The sequence below is a fragment of the Hippichthys cyanospilos genome, chromosome 1, assembly GCF_059441005.1.
Source record: "Hippichthys cyanospilos isolate Australia breed blue-spotted pipefish chromosome 1, RoL_Hcya_1.0, whole genome shotgun sequence".
Lineage (NCBI taxonomy): Eukaryota > Metazoa > Chordata > Actinopteri > Syngnathiformes > Syngnathidae > Hippichthys > Hippichthys cyanospilos.
The window spans coordinates 24,234,702-24,252,329 of NC_142369.1; the positions used below are offsets into that span (position 1 = coordinate 24,234,702).

The 17,628-nt window shown below is 39.5% G+C and overlaps 4 protein-coding genes across 4 annotated transcripts; 1 reads left to right on the forward strand and 3 right to left on the reverse strand.

Moving 5' to 3' along the window:
- Positions 1–2,321: 2,321 nt before the first annotated feature.
- On the reverse strand, positions 2,322–4,048 carry LOC148429754 (uncharacterized). Its single transcript, XM_088425232.1, has 6 exons — positions 3,861–4,048; positions 3,489–3,631; positions 3,333–3,397; positions 3,010–3,138; positions 2,829–2,927; positions 2,322–2,759 (listed from the first exon to the last, which is right to left on the reverse strand). Exons 1-6 carry the CDS (start codon positions 3,963–3,965, stop codon positions 2,734–2,736), a joined length of 567 nt encoding a protein of 188 aa, XP_088281358.1. The 5' UTR covers positions 3,966–4,048; the 3' UTR covers positions 2,322–2,733.
- A 1,523-nt stretch (positions 4,049–5,571) lies between these two features.
- Positions 5,572–7,211, reverse strand: LOC148429755 (uncharacterized). The gene is made up of 6 exons (XM_088425219.1): positions 7,053–7,211; positions 6,631–6,773; positions 6,486–6,550; positions 6,110–6,247; positions 5,898–5,996; positions 5,572–5,837 (listed from the first exon to the last, which is right to left on the reverse strand). The coding sequence occupies exons 1-6, from the start codon at positions 7,155–7,157 to the stop codon at positions 5,812–5,814; spliced, it is 576 nt and encodes a 191-aa protein (XP_088281345.1). The 5' UTR covers positions 7,158–7,211; the 3' UTR covers positions 5,572–5,811.
- An 822-nt stretch (positions 7,212–8,033) lies between these two features.
- LOC148429756 (uncharacterized) lies at positions 8,034–9,668 on the reverse strand. The gene is made up of 6 exons (XM_088425204.1): positions 9,503–9,668; positions 9,114–9,256; positions 8,971–9,035; positions 8,577–8,714; positions 8,393–8,491; positions 8,034–8,324 (listed from the first exon to the last, which is right to left on the reverse strand). Exons 1-6 carry the CDS (start codon positions 9,632–9,634, stop codon positions 8,299–8,301), a joined length of 603 nt encoding a protein of 200 aa, XP_088281330.1. The 5' UTR covers positions 9,635–9,668; the 3' UTR covers positions 8,034–8,298.
- Positions 9,669–13,144: 3,476 nt separating this feature from the next.
- On the forward strand, positions 13,145–17,603 carry LOC148429757 (uncharacterized). Its single transcript, XM_088425193.1, has 6 exons — positions 13,145–13,342; positions 14,955–15,097; positions 15,186–15,253; positions 16,193–16,321; positions 17,157–17,252; positions 17,334–17,603. Exons 1-6 carry the CDS (start codon positions 13,232–13,234, stop codon positions 17,402–17,404), a joined length of 618 nt encoding a protein of 205 aa, XP_088281319.1. The 5' UTR covers positions 13,145–13,231; the 3' UTR covers positions 17,405–17,603.
- The last annotated feature ends 25 nt before the right edge of the window (positions 17,604–17,628 follow it).

The window sequence follows — 17,628 nt, forward strand, 5'->3', positions numbered from 1 at the left end:
ACAAAATGATTCCACTCCCTCTCTCCCTCTCTCTATTTTATCTCCCTCCTCCCCTCCTCTTTCATACATTATATGTGGTAATTGGGCTTCTTTCTCACATTCGTGGACATTCTTCATACTCTCACTTCAGTGTCCGGTTGTCATGAGAGATCTCGTCGTACTCAATCCCTTTTATTTAGGTCTGCTGGCTTTCTCTTCTATGACTTCTGCAATGGTGCCGACCTGCAAAGATTCACCGATACCACCGGATGACCGGAACCTGGTATGTCCCGGTTGCTAACATCTGTCTTTCACATTTGTTTCATATGAATTTATTCTCGGCTTGCACTTGCACTAGTGACGAGATGAAAAGTGCTTAAACCTCTACTAAATGGGGTTCTATTTGTTTGTTTTAGAAATTTAGACTTAATGGTGGGCAAAAAAGGTCTCCAATTTCTTGAATATTTTTGTTCCACGTGTGGTGTGTCCATTGGTTGCAGGAAGAAGGATATTTTACCGTACATTGGACTATCAGACAATGTTGATTTTTTTGAATGAATATACTGTACAGCAAACACCAGTTCCTGATGCAGCTAGCCTCCATTGACAACTTTGCATTAAGCTGGCATGTCAAAACGGAATTGTCCCGACAGCCGCTTTTGGATTGATGAATCCATCATGATGACGTTTGGAACCCATGAAAAGAAAAAAAATGTCAACCTGTTGAGTACTCCGGTCTTATAAAACAACATCAATCCAGAAGATCCTCGATAAACAAGTAATCATTGTCACATCTGAACAACTGGTAGTCTTTGTGTATGGCAGCAAGGTCAGGAAGACTCATCAATGCTCCTGAAGTGCATTTTGGGACGTGACTGTTGAGCCTTCATTTACTTTGTAAAAATGTCTTCAGTATGCTGCTTAAGTCACATTGTGGTACTTTTTGTCAGTGTAACTTCTACGTCAAATACCAGAGAACAAAGGCATTCTTCTTGGGCTGACACATACCTCGGGGTTGCTGGACCCCTGAACATCTGAGCTCACCTAACAGTTAACCTAATGGTCGAGCACCACATTTGGCAGAGGTGGACTAAGACATGTAATTTGAGTAGTAAAGGAGAAGCTAGAGGGGTTTTAAGACAAGAACAAGGAGCCATGTGGACTCTCGCCATCTTGACCTCACTAGTGAGCCTGCTTAATATAAGCAGTATGCAACTACAGAGTCAACACCTACAGTATATCACCTACAGTATAACCTGTGTCGTCTCTCTCTTCCAGATCTGTGTCAAGAAGAGGCTGCAGTACCTCAGTTAATAATAAATTAAAGTTAAAAAAAAGTAATGTCAACCATACAGTACTTGATGAAAGCAATTGTCTGTCTTTTTAAATATGTAGTTTTATGTAAACATCTATTGATCACATAATGTATACCACGGCGGCCCTGAAGTGCAAACGACACAACCAAAAATTAAACGAAAAATGTGATTAAACCCAAAACAAAAATACCTCAAAGGAGAGAAGAACACAAAAAAGAGCATGCAAGAAAAAAGGAGCATGCAAGAAAAAATGAGGACGCAAGAAAAGAGGAGCACACTAACTGTTGCCTACTGGAAGTGGTTGGTGTGGGTAGGGGACAGGGATGTGGGGGTGTATGCAGATTGTACGACAGGGGGCAATTTAATTGAATGTACACAACGTTCATCTTTGAACAGAATGGTAATCATGCGACGTGTTGTCTCGGGCCCACATCAGAGCCAGGAGTCAGTCAAAAATGAGCATAATTTATCCACTGTCAGCTCGAGTTAATAATGGGGTTAAATTTATTTCTTCTACATTTCTACATTATTTCTTCTTTTGGTCACATCATTGGCTACACTCAATAGTTGAGGCCGATTAACATGTCATCCTTCTGTCAAGGCTGAAAGTAGTAAGTTAGGCAGATGCTAAGGAGACTCCATGGAGAACCCAAAATTGACTGAAAATTCACCTTCACTATAATTACGGTATTTCAAATAAATTGCTACTTTTAACTTTTGGTCAAAGGGAAAGAGATGTTCACTGAAATCAATATAAACACTTCTTAATAGAAACAGCTAAAGAGGAGTGAGGTTAACACATTTGAAATCTTCAGCGTTTCTGCCCAGGCTGTGCGTCAGCATGCACACTTTACATCACCATTAACTCTTGAGTGCCCATCATAGTTGCTGTATACTTCAAAATAACTTCTAAGTAACACAGTTTGAAAAAAATCAGTTTTCCTCTGTAAAAATAATTCATTTTAAGAACATGTAAATATGGTACAGTATCTACTTAAATGTATTTACAATAACACATACTCATCCTCGCTCATATGCAGTCAATTTCAGACTTCACTGCCGCTCTTTCATTTATTTTGTATTTATTTTATTCAGGTTTAGTACATTCTCATGTTTAAGGTTGTGTTTATGCAACCCAAGTTTGGAATATATTGTTCATATAAAAACAAAAAAAAACATGGTTGCTTGTTCTGAATAGCATCACTTCATCAAGTCTCTTTTAACATTTCATGCAAAAAAATAAATAAATAAAATCACGCATCACTTCTTGCCGGTCTTGGATCGATATTGGACAGTACTGCAAAACCGATTACATATGAATATCGTCTGCAAGTTGGATGGCGAATCAAGCGACATATTTTGATGTCTGACAGCAAATGTGATGTGAAGGTGGTGTCTGTCATCACACAGTCTCCATTTCAAAGATCTTTTCTTCACATTAGACGTTCACCTCTGGACACAGATCTGAAAGAGACAGAAGCCTTGAGTCGGATATCGACTTTAGCCAGACAGAATGCAAAGCCGAGTTGTTACCGGCGCTGTTTCCAAAGTGCAACTCTTGAGTGAAGTTGAGGCAAGCGGCTTGTTTTGTGAAAACCTCAAGTTGAGTTTCAGCGAGTTTTCCTGATTTGGCTGTGGTGTACATACACATTTATGATGTCAAAAAGGTGCATTATATTTGGAGCGTTGGTGTAAGTAAATGGGAGAGACTCACTGAAGAGGTATAGGTATCTGCCTCCGGAATTAGGCATCTTCAATGTGACGTTGTTGATCAAGAGGAGGCAGTCAGGACATGTCTTTAGGTATGTGTCAGCATGGATTTCATCAGATGTGCTGAACTGAGCTACACGATAGGAACATGAAAAAAACATTTCCTGCAGGAAATGAACGCATCCTTCTATACAGCCTGTCTCAGACTTTTGCGTCAGAAACGTCAAAACAAATCCCAAAAATTCTCACACTTTCGCATTAATGGTCATTAATTGGGACTTTGATCCACCATGGCTGGTGGTGAACGAGCTGTATGAATGAACTTACATTGTATATTTGCGGAGCTGCTTGGAAAAGTAGAAGTAATATTTTCAAAAGTGCATTCTCCCAGTCTGGTAAAGAAAAATGAAGGTGTTAGATGCTTTGGAATTTGTGCTAATCACAAAGAATCCATTTGCGTTGATCAAAAAGAATGAGCATTACATTTTGTTTCTCCACGTCAATGTGAAGTTATCACTTTTAGGCACGGGTGAAAGGTGCACCCAGGAGCTGGTAATTGTTTTGAGTTCAGTCAAATACTCATTGGTGTCTGCTGTTCCAGCAAAATAGATCCATTTTCCAGAAATCTAAGGAGACATGCACACAGATCCAAAAGACGACAACAACATTTGGTAGGAGAAACTGTTTTGCTTGTCATCATACTGAAAGAATATTTCAACCCCCCCCAAACACACACACACACACACGCACACACACAGATCAATGATGATTACACGTTTTAAGTTCATAGCCTCTTTTCTCTCTGTTATTACTTTCAAGTAATCCCAAGCAGGTAACGCTTCTAACACAGCATACCTGGTTGCGGTCATCCAGAGGTATTACAAGCTCCTCACAGCTGAGATCAGACGAAGCAGTCAGAGAGGAGAGTGCCAGCAAACCCAAAGAAACATAAACAAACATGATGAGATGTCTGACAGCTTGGCACGATATAGGGAGAAGAAATGCCGATTGATAGGGAAAAAAATAAGTATTTATATGCTCAGAGTGAGAGAGAGCATGCGAGAGAGAGAGAGAGAGAGAGAGAGAGAGAGAGAGAGAGAGAGAGAGAGATAGAATGTTATGTAAGCCAGGACTTAGGACCTGAGATTGACGACTTCTTGTCTGTGATCATTGACGGTGTTTTGGTGATCGTTGTATTGAATGGGGGCTTCTGCAGTTTAGGGAACATGTGTGTATTTAACTGACCCAAAACAACATGTTTAAGATTCCATTTTTTTTTTTTTTCAATTCATATGGTGTTCAGCCGATTTTCAAGCCACCGTGGCTTTGATAATGTGATATATATTAGAGTTGTTGATTAGTTCAATATTGTTGGATGAATAAATATAGTGACAATAGATGACTGTGTTCAATCAGAAATGGCTTAACAAAACACCTTTCGGTTCAATGTAGCTGTGCGGGAAATGTTATATAAGATCTGATTCACTATAATTGAAACTTTGGCTTTTGTTGTTCTGTAGTTTAGGATCAGAAATTTGCAAGACTGCTTCGGATCGGAGTTGCAAAGAGTAATTGTTAATCAAATTTGAAGTGCACATGTCTCGTGACTGAAATAATTCATACATCAGATGACTGATTTGCAAAACTTGAGAACGGCATGATGACAGCATCTTTATTTGTCCTTTCCATAAAATGATGAGAGCATGGAATATTTTTCTGGACTTTTTTGTTGTTCCTATAATCATTATTTTCATTGAAACAATGTTGCCCTTTGGTTTCTATCCATGCATGAATTTCAGCTTTGTTCAGTGAGTTGGCATTATATGAGCTTATTTTTGTAATTGCAGTATTTAATGGCGATGTGCACAAAATGTGCATTTTGTTAGTGGCTGATCCAAAGAAAAAGTTCAAAATATTTCATGATAAATTTACTGTCCGAACCAATGATTCTGTGAGTGCAAATGTTCTTTAAAGCTTTGAACACACAATGCAATGTTGTGAACGTTGATCAGCCTGTGTTATAATGTATCAAGAGTTGGGGAAAATGACATCAAGTTTCTGAAACTAGTTTCAAATCAATAGAAAAAAACCCTCTTTAAATCCAATAAGAAAGTAGAGGATGATTGATTGAAAGCGACTGAACGATAAAGATTTACGTTTCACTTTTGCTGTTTGCAGCAATTTGTTGACAAACCATCTCATTGTGATACAGTGAGAAAAAGACAGCACACCATAGTGCAAAAAATAACTAATTTTAAAAAAGCAGAAATGTAAATGTGGGACAGTCTCCTTTTGGAAAATTGTACATGCAGCACTGTAGTTATCAAAGCACAGTCTTTCTACAAGCTACCATTCTTGGTTTTTGTCAATTGTAATAGCGATTTCAATATGCTTCACATATTATCATAACTTTCTCCATCATTTTGCAGGTACAGACTATGGTGCAGTGTGAGAATTCAACAGAAACTCATAATAATATAGTTTACCTTAATACATTACATAGGCTACTGATAGTATATGAAACAGCAGAGAATTGGAGAATTGTATATTGCAAAGCACTGACAACTTGTTCAAAGAAATAAGAAGCCACTTATTTTATTTCGTGCGTTCAAGTGACAGAATGATATGAGCGTTGAAAGAGTCATTTTGAGGAATTCACTACTGATCTGAGCAATGTACCAAAGCGAATGAAAAAGATGCACTACACCATCTGCAAGTCGGACCTGAAAAATGCAATCGCAGATCTCGTGTCTGATGACTGAACGTTGTGTGAAGGGCAGTCATAGTCAAAGATCTTTTCTCATTTTTAGAGGTGCTTTTCTGGACACGGATCTGAAAGAGAGAGATGCCTTACAAGGCTGACGTCAACGTCATGCTATGCATTGTTCCTACCAGTGTTGTTTCCAAAGTGCAACTCCTGAGTGAAGTTGAGGCAAGCGGCTTGTTTCTTGAAAGCCTTCAGTTGATCGTCATCCAGTCTTCCCGATTTTGCTGTTGCACACATAATCAAGTTCCTAATATCACAAGCTACCATTTAAAAACTTTTGAGAAAAAAAAAAGACATGATAATTTGTCACCTCTTTTGCTGACGTGTTTATACTCACTTAAGAGGTATAGAAATCTGCCTTTTAGGGTTTTTAAACTGGGGATCTTCAATGTCAAGTTGTCAATCAAGAGGAGACAGTCAGGACATGTCTTCAGGTATGTCTCTGCATGTATTTCGTCAGAAGTGTTGATGTGAGCTGTAAGATAACGTTGGTGAAAAAAAAAGTATGGTGCCATTCACTACTGTAACTGAATCCATCAAGCCAGAAGAGTGGAGAGCCTCTCCCAGACTTTACCCTCAACTGAGGGTCCGACGGATACAAACAGAAAGCCACTCAGTCTCACATGCATCCAAATAGTTAAAGTCTTACCAAAATGGCTGCATGAAAAAAAGTACTGTATGAACGCCATTGCTATCAGACAGAATTTACTTACATTGCACATTTGCAGAGCCACTGGGAAAAGTAGAAGTAACATTTTCAAAAGTGCAGTTTCCATTTCTGGTAAAGAAAAGCCACAACGCTGACCATTTTCTTTTCAAGAAAAAGAAAAAGTAATGATAAAGAAACTAAAACGTTACATTTTCTCTCTCAAGGTTATCGTGAAGCTATCGCTGTTGGGTACAGGTGAGAGTTCAATCCAGAAGCTGGTAACTGTTTGAAGTTCATTCAAGAAATCCTTATTGTCTGAAGTTCCAACGTAAAATATCCATTTTCCTGGAATCTAAGAAAACATACACGGATACGAAAGACAACAAAGTCTTAGAGAGGACTTAGTTTGCATGTTTGCTTTTCCCCCGGAACAATTTTTATTTGCACATTTCAGATTCAACATAACATATCCTACTAAAAAAACAAAACAAAAGAAGTATTGTTTGCACGTTTTAAGTTCACAGCCTTTAGATTTTCCTACACATGTACTGTATGTAATGTGTGCATAAACATTAGCATTGTTTCATGTCAAGCAAGGCCAAGCGGATAATAATGCATTTATGCAGCGAACCTGGTTGCGGTCTTGCAGAGGGACTACAAGATCATCGCAGCTTGGATCAGAAGATGCAGTCAGAGAGGAGAGAGCCAGCAGACCTAAACAAAAATGAACAAACATGATGTCTGACAGTGTGATACAATACTGAGAATGGCTTTTGGGGAAAAAAAAGAAACATTTATAAGGTCAGAGAGTGAGTAAGAGAGAGAGAGCGAGAGAGAGAGAGAGAGAGAGAGAGAGAGAGAGAGCGAGAGAGAGAGAGAGAGAGAGCGCATGTAAAAAAAAATCTTGTTTTTTTTTTTTTTTTTTTTTTGCCTGCTGCGGCGTTTAGTATTTTTTTTAAGTCACTGGGGCATTAATATTGCCTAAGAGGAATAGATTAGGTGTTTAGGCGAGACATTATCTTATTACTAGATCAATATTGTGAGCTAAATAATTATAGTGACGATGGTAGGTTGTACAGTATTTATTGAGTAGGTAAGTTCAGTGAACTCATGATCGTGGCAAATGGCAAATGAAATGACTGTGCAATGGCACTTTGCCGATGGTGTTGTATAAGAAGGTCCAGCGTTTGATTTAGTTTCACACAAACTTTGTTTCGTTTTTTTTCGTTTTCATCATTGAGCACCTCACTTTCCTCCTAGCCAAGCCAAGATCTTCTGCACTAGCCTAAGTTATAATTCTATACCAACATCATATTTCATATTGTAGCATAACAAGTGCTACAAACAGCTGTCATTCTTTCTCCTCTCTGACTTTCTTTCCCCACTCCAGTGAGCTACAGTAACAAAATACGTTTTCCATGTCTGCTCTGTAGCTCTTGTGTATTATGTGTGAAACTCAAGCTTGTGAGGCAATTGGTGCAAATGGTCAATTCCCGGAATGAGCACACTATGCATCCGCGACCCCCAACAAAACATTCCACACTCACACAAAGAGTGCAAACAAGGACCGATGTCTTTGTACAAAACGTACATTTCTTTCACAATTATCCGATGTCTGCTATTTATGACCAGCCGGTTAAAATCCAGTTGAACAAATCTCATTTATTTGATTTGTATACAGGTAGAATGATTAACCCTGTATCCATGTTACAACCATGAAACAGCACAGAACAGATGAGTATCAGCTGCAAGTGGGAGTATCTGAAAAGACAATTTATCTTTGGCAGTGGACATCGTGAATTCAGTCTGAAGAAAGATGAGATGTGATTGTGACTGTCCGTCATGGGCTCTGTGTCCCTGAAAAGTATTCCTCCCATTTATTGATCATCTTCTGGACACAGATCTGAAAGAAAGAGGCCTTATGAGTCAGACCTCAGCATCAGAAATCAGAATGGGAAGCGTGGTTCTTACCAGTGCTATTTCCAAAGTGCAAATCTCGTGTGAATTTGAGGCATGCAGCCTGTTTCTTGAAAACTTCCAGGTGAGAATCATCCAGACGTCCCGATTTAGCTATAGCACACAATGCAGACCGGTTTAGGATGCTGGATCGCCTCATGGAGTGTGGTTTAATAGTTAGAGGCACACGGAGACTCACTCAGGAGTGCAAAGAATCGGCCTTTTAGGGGTTTGGAATTGGGGATCTTCAATACCATTGTGTCAATCAAAAGCAGGCAGTCAGGACATGTCTTCAAATATGTCTCAGCATGTTCTTCCTCAGGGGTTCTGTATTGAGCTATCAAAATAATAGAACAATACGTGGTTGTGTTTCTCAGTTCATTAATCCATTCGTCTGTCATCCCATAAATCCATCCGTTTAATTTCTCTCTTACACCTGTTCAAGAATGAGAACCTGGCGCTGACGTTCCCGTCAGTCACAGGTGGGATGGAAAGTGAAAATCACTCACACTCACTGTCACATAAACACTCATTAAGCGGGACTGGAAACAATGGATGTGTGAAAAGAAGATGTATGAATACGCAGTACTTACACTTTACTTTCGCAGAGCTGTTTGTAAAAACGGAAGTAACGTTGTCAAAAGAGCATTTTCCTTCTCTGTTCGAGGAACGGGAACTCATTAGTGTTTGGTTTGTTTTTTTTTAAGAAAAAAATGAGAGTGAAACAAGGACTTACATTTTGTCTCTCCAGGTCATTGTGAAGTTATCACTCCCGGGTACAGATAAGAGTTCAATCCAGGAGCTAGTTATGGTTTCAAGTTCTTCCAAGAAATCCCGATTGTCTGATGTTCCAACATAAAATATCCATTTTCCAGAAATCTATTGAGACATATACAGAGGTCCAAAAGACAGGAACAAAGTCTTGAGGAGCGCTTGTGGGCTGGCCAATTGTTGGCTTTTCTCCAAAATATTATTTGTGGATTTCAGAGACATCATGTTACAACAGCATTTCAGCAAAAAGCAATATTATTCATAATCTGTATAATATCCTTTACATTTACTGTGTAGCTATTATGGCGCTGTCTTTTTGAAGCAATTCCAAGCAGATCTTTGAATACAACGTACCAGGTTCCGATCATCCAGAGGCGTGACAAGCTCTTCACAGCTCAAATCAGACGCAGCTGTCACATAGGACAGAGTCAGCAGACCTACACAACAGTAAACGAACATGGTGAGGTGTTTACTGCAACTGGGCATGAGCCTGAGAGCAGAGAAACTAAACTGTCAATACAAGTCAAAAAGAGACACATTTATATGGCATTAAAGAGAGAGAGAGAGAGAGAGAGAGAGAGAGAGAGAGAGAGAGAGAGAGAGAAACGTACTTGAGTACTCGTATTTCCTTACTGCCCACACCTGCAAAAAAAAACGATAAATGCAAGCTTAGATCAGACAGAGAAGGCAGAAGGTACTGTGATGGCCAACTCAAACAAAAGTGAATAAACATGATGAGATGTCGTGGTGACACTTGGCCATGATGAGAACTCATGATCAGAGCCTCAGTAATCAGAAACAGCAAAGTGACTTTTGTCTCAGTGCTCGACAAACTCTAAAGCCAGAACTCCACATTTAAAGGGGGCGTAACAACTTATTGGAGCTTTTTACCATGCTCCAATGTCAATTTTTCACCCTAAAAACTCCTTTTCCTTCATCGGTGCATTTCTGAGCATTCCTTGCTTATTCTGCGCTCTCTCACTGGCCTCGCCCATGTAGATGAGAATGGCTTGAAGTGCACTTATAATGACAGGAGCAATTCGTACCTCGCTTACACCTCGCCATACTGCCTGTGCGAGAGTAAATACACACCAACCTTATCCATGTCTTTTAGTTTTGTTTCGGTTCGGGAGCTGAGGAGGCAAGGTTTTGCACCGAGTCGGCCAAATAAATATCAACATTTCATTTATTAGCTACAACCTTTTACTGTAGAAAATGCTTATGTGCATATGCAAAAAAGTGTGTTTGGGAGCACACAGCTGGACCATCAAACTTACCAGTAAATAACTCACCTTCAGATGGAGCTATTGTTATGAATACTGGGTTCCATGGAGAATCGTTTGATAGAATGAACCCGTGTTGGTGAGAGCAGTGCGTTGACGCCGTTATGCATTTTATGTCAGAAAATTCATCAGAATCATCAGACAAAGGACTGTGAGCTCATCTTCAATTCTATTCATTCTATTCAATCAACTTCTATTTATTCTTTATTAGTGTGTTAAGACAACTCTGTAACAGGAATAATAATTGTCCACGAGGTGGAAATTCTGGAAAAACCTGCACTGTGATGAGCTCCCCTATTTAGGTCTCTGGTGGGTGTGTCTGCTAGGGTTGGTCAAATGGAGGTTGGTGTTCTTGTTTCCATATATGGCTAGTAAGTGTGCATTTTTCATTCTGACTTTTACCTGTCTGTCTCTTCTACCTCTCTTCTCCTGTTCAGAAGAGAGATGACATGCGGTTCTGAAAGGATGAGAGATGATGCAAACGTTCTCCTCTGTTTTGATTGACAAAACATGAAGCTTTATGGATTTAAGGTGAAACGTTTTCAACATCCAAAAGGAATCCTTTCATTTGGATTCAATTGTTTGGGGGCAATTATGACTTTATTTTCTCCTCTCCAGAGCTAGGAAGAGCACTTTTGAAAACATTACCTCAAATTATTAAAACATCTCTGCAAAAGTGGAATGTAAGTATATTTTGATGTAGCAGTAATGATCATAAGTCACAGTGAGATTGACTTAATGAGGTAAATGAGTGCAAAAGCTTGGGTGATTGTCCTCGATGTTTTCTTTGGGATTAGTAATGTAAAAGGGGATAGACAGACATTAAACATGGACCGCAGAATGATTACAGCAACATAATCATAATGCAGTTAAAAAAAAAGTACATTGGCATTACATTTGATTTATCCTCTTAATAGACAACTCTAAGAGGCTTCCAAATAATGGAAACCCTTAGACAAGCTTCTTTAGTTTGCACTAAAACAAAATGGACCTCCATAATTCCCACGCCACAACATTATTGATTCATTCTTTTTTTTGTCATCATAAAAAGTTCTTTGAGCTGTTCTTTGTCAGTTTATTCCCCTTCACCTCCTTTACATTGGGTGGCCCTAACCTGGACATCAAATATTGATTAGGTTAACAAAACCTAATATTTGCTTTGTAATGCAGAACATGGAAAAATCAAACACTGGCTGGCCATGAAGTCTTTTTTTTCCCTTTCATTTTTCTTTCGGCAGTCTGAATTATGTCATCCAATAAAAATGTCACGGCATGATGATGAACTCAATTTTAACACTAGCCCCTGACGCAAACACAAAGATCAGAATTGATTTTTATTAAACATCGAGTAGCAAGATTTCTTCTTTTTTTTTTAATCACTGTTTGGTGACTGTGCATTATTAACAATCCATCTACTGCACACCCTCCACAGCCTACCTCCACTGGCATGCACCTAGTTTTCCACCCATTCCTACAACAGTCCTCAACTAGCTGCTGGTACTTCTCCATTTGTGCACCCAGTGATTATTCCAACTTCCAGCTGGTTCCTCCCTTCTGCACTGACGTGTTAAGGTAATTGTTCCTCAACAGGAAGTTGGAGTCTCTTGGCTACATTGACGAAGAAGATTTTGCTCCTGCTTTAGCAAGGAGATGACGCGAAACTGGTCGATGTTCTCAGACCTCGTCCTTCGGTATGTACACTACCTCGACATTGAAGTGAAATGAAGGCGAAAAACAACAAAAAACAAATGGTAAGGATACAGTATACCAACCTAAAAAGAGGAAAATATAGAATGCAGAGTCACTTGTGTTCTGATATTGCTTTAGTGGTATCTGTCTCCAAGTTCCAGTAGGAATATTTTGCATTTGAAAATGTGTTTTTGTTGATAGACTTTTTATTGACCAGAATATATAGAGAGGAAAAAACCTTTGACTTAATTATAAAACACTTTGACAAGAAATTACCAGGAATGATTAATGGTCTAACAAGGTCTAAAAATTTCCTTTGCTGGAAAAGTCATTGGCTCATTCTCATTTTCTTTGATTAAAAATTACCGTTGTAAGGTACTAACAAAAGAAATGTGCGCTCTTTTGTTGCTTGTGTGCAACCATCAAAAATGTTTGATTTAAGGATACCTATGCTAGATATTAACAAAAAAAATATTAAACTTATAAAAACATAATACATTTTCCTCAAAATACAATGCGTACAGCCAAACCTAAACTACAGGCATTTCAGTCATTTAAAATAACACAACAATGCAGCGCTCAAAAGTCAACTGAAGATTTATATGCAAATGGTGCTTGTGCTGAATCTGCTTGACGGAGTCTTGCATACCGGTGCTTCAGTAGGGAGCAATCTGCGTCTTAACACTGACGTAATGAATTATGCATTTAAGTTCACAATTGTATCCTTCCCCATGTGTTTTAATGCATCACTTTGTGTTCTTGTTGTTGTTGTTTTTTTTGGGGGGGGGCATGGTTTCTAGCCTTGGACCCCTGGGGTTCTAGGAAGGCCTACTGTTTCACAACACATATAATGGCAGCCACCCTATTCATACTCTGTCCGTTAGCTGTTACATAAAAGGTTGAAAAGGACACAAGAGTCCCCGGGCGACGGGCATCACATGTGAGGGGCTTTGTATCACAGTGTGTGTGTGTGTGTGTGTGTGTGTGTGTGTGTGTGTGCGTGTGTGTGTGTGTGTTCCAGCCCACTGTTATACAACACATCACGAAGAGACAACCCGCAGGCAGCCTCCAGAACATCCACGCACTCTGCAGCGGTCTTACGTCTGGAGCCATGTCTGCCCGCTTGCTGGCCGTTTTGCTCGCCTTCACCTCCCTCTGCGCTGCATCCGAACCTGACTGCAAGGAGCTGGTTAAACCTCTGCAGCTGGACAACCACAGCCCTGTGAGTTTGAGTGTGCTCCAAACCTCAATAATGTGTCATGTCGTTTTTTACTGTATGCGGTCTTTGTTTGTTATTATGATAAAGGATTTCTCTTTTGGTGCGGTCTTAGGGTATTTGTCTTCATTTCAACCATGCGGTCTTGGGTCAAGAAATAATAACCAATCACAGAGATACTCAATCATAATTGTTATTTTCAAATATATGTAAAAATAAAAATCATATTTAAAAACTCTTTGAACTGGATCCTAATGAATGGTAAACTCATTGTGTTGTCATTCTGTTTGCTGTTAAAAGTAAAACTGTGCACAGGCTTTAATGATCAATGAAGAAATCAAGTGGAAAGTCAAACACAATTCTTAAATCTTGATTAATTGTGACCTTTTCAAGTACATTTTTGACCCATTTGGTTGCTCGGCAAGCATCCAAAGAAATTAATCACTGCCGAATAAACAAGAACTAAAAGAAAGTGAAACTGCTCACCCTTCAAATGAAGCAGGCGCAAGAAGCAAAAAGCCACAGAAAAAGCAACATAAAGGCATAGAGTTATTTTTCAAGGTTGTGTTTTGGCAGCTTTCTTCCCGAAAATTATGGCGGAATTGCAAATTGTATTTAATTAGGTATGTTTACATTCGATGGCTCCACTGTAATTTGATCATTATACCTGCGTTTTCAATAGAGGCTGACATTTTTTAGAGAATCCGACGGCAGACAAGAGTGGAATCATTCAGTTGGAAGAAGAAAAATCTTTAGGCACATTTGTTTGTTTGTTTTGTTTTTTTATGTTATGTCCTGGCATGGTGGGGATGGTTTGGGTCCAGATGCAGGGAGACCGGACGCAAGGCGTACACAAAAAAATAACAATTTAAAATGAAGAAGACCAAAAACCAAGGTTGAAACCTGTAGACAAAGTAACAAACAAAAATTCGGAAATAAACTTACAACTAGACTCAAAGGAAAACAGGAGTTTAACTCACGAGTACAACGAGGAACCGAAAAAACTAGAGCACTTGGACAGCAACAGTTAGACGATGACCCAACAAGAACTGAACGGCGACTGGAAACTAAATACACTCAAAACTAATTAGACAACATGTAACATCTGGACAAGAAACAACTGGAAAAGGGAGCTGATTGGCCAACAAATGGGACGCAGGTTAACAAGGACAAGTGGATACAATGACACAGACGACACACTGACACAAGAGGAACAGAAACATGACCAAAAGACCAAACGCCTCACAATGTGCAAAGACAAATGAAATCCCAACAAAAACCCAGAACAGAAAGGACCAGAAAACCTTAACACAAACCTAAACACCAACAGATTTTGTTATTTAATATTTTTAATATATCTGACCTCCAACATGGGAGTCATTTTGAACGGGAGCAGGGCAGGATGGAAGTCATTTTCAGAGACGGGACAGGATTTGTTTTTTCCTTTTTACTATGGGACAGAATAGGACGGGAGTAAAAATCGACATTTGTGTCACCCTCTACTTCTCATTTTCCCAATTGATGAGTATGTTTCAAATTTTTCAACCTCCTTGACACTAGAGAATGTTTTTTTGTGGAATGGAAAAGAACCAGTAGGCCCAAATGTTTCCTGTTTCAGGTCTTTGGGAAATGGGTACTCCATGTGGGATCATGGGACAAGCCGGGTCTGAAGAGCGACCTGGTTGCTGCAAACAGCTCATGGATTGAATTGTCGCCATCCAGCCAGAGCGGGACCATCTCCCTCTACTGGGCCGACCGTCTGTAAGGACGCCGTACTCGCTGGAGCTTTTGCATCCGAACCGATCGCTTGTCTTTAACTCATATTCCTTTTTGCCCTGTGAAAATACAGGAACGACAACAAATGTCTCCAGGGGTCAGCTGATGTCACCGTCTCCGGGATGACCAGTCATGCCACTTGTATGCATCAGCTCATCTTTACTTGAATGCAAGAATGCTCTAATTTATGTGGTGTTACAACCACAAAAGTTTAGATTATTTTAAGCTATTTGCACATGAGTGGTGAGTTTTTGACCTTTTAAAATGAACGCCAATTAGGCCCACCATGAAAAAAAGTTTACCGATTGCGACCACAAGATGGTGCAAAAACACTATGTGGCTCTTCAACTCACTTCAACACGGTTACCTGGCACTAAGAAGCCATGAGATGGCAGCAAAACAATACTAGCTTGCATACTCTGCATACCTGAGATCCAAAAGGGCAAATGATTGAGAAAAGGATTGTTTACCCCCCAAAATCTGTAATTTCATTGTCAGTTTCAAAGTGAACCAAATCATAATGTGTTTGAAGTGAATAAATCACAGATGTCAACTCCCAGGCCCCGAGGGGGTGTTTTCGATGTTTCTCTTCCCAACATACCAGATTCGAATGATTCGCTCAAAAGCAGGCTCTGCGGGAGCTTAAGAACCACCCCCGTGATTTGAATCTGGTGTTTGTGAAATATCGAAAAACAATGCGGGATGCCCACCCTCAAGGACTGGAGTTTGACACCTATCACCTTTCATTTGAAAAAATTCACTAACATAGGATTGCTCAAAGGTGCTTTTAACAGCGAGTCTCATTCAATATGACTGTTAATGGGATGTATTCGTTCTGAACAGAAATCTTTTAAATGATTGATCTTGGTCGCATTTTTACCTCCATTTTAAAAGGGGCAGTGTAGACTTTTAATATCTACTATACTACTATGTTACTTTTTCCAAAAGCCCCTAAAAACAGAGGTATTACATCCCATATCACATGTCTAATGGTAGACGTCTTTGTGAAACCGCTTCAATTGTTTTATTCTCTAAACTTTAAGCTGATGTGGGATTTTTTTTTCTTTCATGTCCGCACAGTCAACATCAACAACCACACATCGTATCATGAGGGCAAATATTATTCCACCTGCTCCGACTGCCTCCTGTCTGAGGACACCACCCTCCTTCCGGATGGCAAATCTAAAGGCCGATACCTTTTCCTCTTTAGTATGTGTTTCTTGAATTGTGTCGTCCCGTACTTCGCATGAACGCTAACATATGAACCCGAGAGAACATGTCGCTTATTGATGGTATTCACTGATGTCACGGGTTGACTTGATCTTGTGATCTTTTGCTAGCTAGAAGTCGACTAAAAACATGCAATCTCATGTAGATAACAACAATATTGTGGATTAATCTTTATTTTCATACGGTTTGACTACATTTCCGATGTTTGGCCAGAGGAAACGTAAGAAATTAAAGGAGGGTCGCTTACCTTCAACAAAATTGTCAGAACACGTTGGAAAGATTCCCAACTGACCAAGTACACCTATTGCTCCTTGTAATCCATGTGTTTCTTCTGCAGCCAGTCAGCTCCTTTGTACATTCACACTCTGTCTGACAAGAAGCTTCCTTTAATTTCGCCCTAAATTGCTGCATGTGTGTACCATTGTGAAGTTGTTAGTCAATGAAAGTAATGTCATGGAAATATATACTCTCCTCGGCATTTACGTTTGCTCAAAAATGCTTGTTAGACCCTGAAAATTCTCATCCGGTCAATTGGTGAGCTTCTCTGACGTCATGTGAATACTACCTATATGAGACCCAGTAGGATTTTCAGTGAAATGTCAATGAAAATGGACTTTTGAATTTTAATCATTTATGTACGCAGATGGGGATGGTTATGTATGCATACTGAATCATGCACCATGATAGTATCAATATGAAAATCAAACATTAGAATGGACTATACCTGTTGCAAAATGTCAACTTTTTAGTTCTGTTAATTACCTTTCTATCGGTGCGCTCACCACTCAAGTTGTTTATCTCCTACTTTTTCAAGCTCGAACTGGAAAACTGGAGCCATCCGAGTTGGAGACCTTCAAGAAACAGGCCGCGTGTCTTAATTTTCCCACAGAATACTACTTTCTGGACTCAGGTGCGCCTGCCATTTTACCTTTGTATCATCCGTCATGTGACTTAAAGTGTCAGGCATCATTGTTTGGTGGTTTCTTTTCAGATTTGTGTCCAGATGAGAGGAAGACCGTCGCAACCAACGAAGGAGAGGAGCCGGCTGCTGATTCTGCATAATAAAATGAAGCGCTTAGACGCCCAGACAAATACAGCTGAATAGCTAACTAAAAATGCACGAGTGATCCTAATCAATGGAATAACACGTAAACCTGATAGTATTGTGTGTATTCTTTGGTGGTTGACGAACACAGCTCTGAATCCTCCTTTTGGTAGAGAACACTGGTCAGTTGTAGCTGAATAAAATGATGCAATTCTGCTCCGTGTTTCAGTTCTTTGTCAAT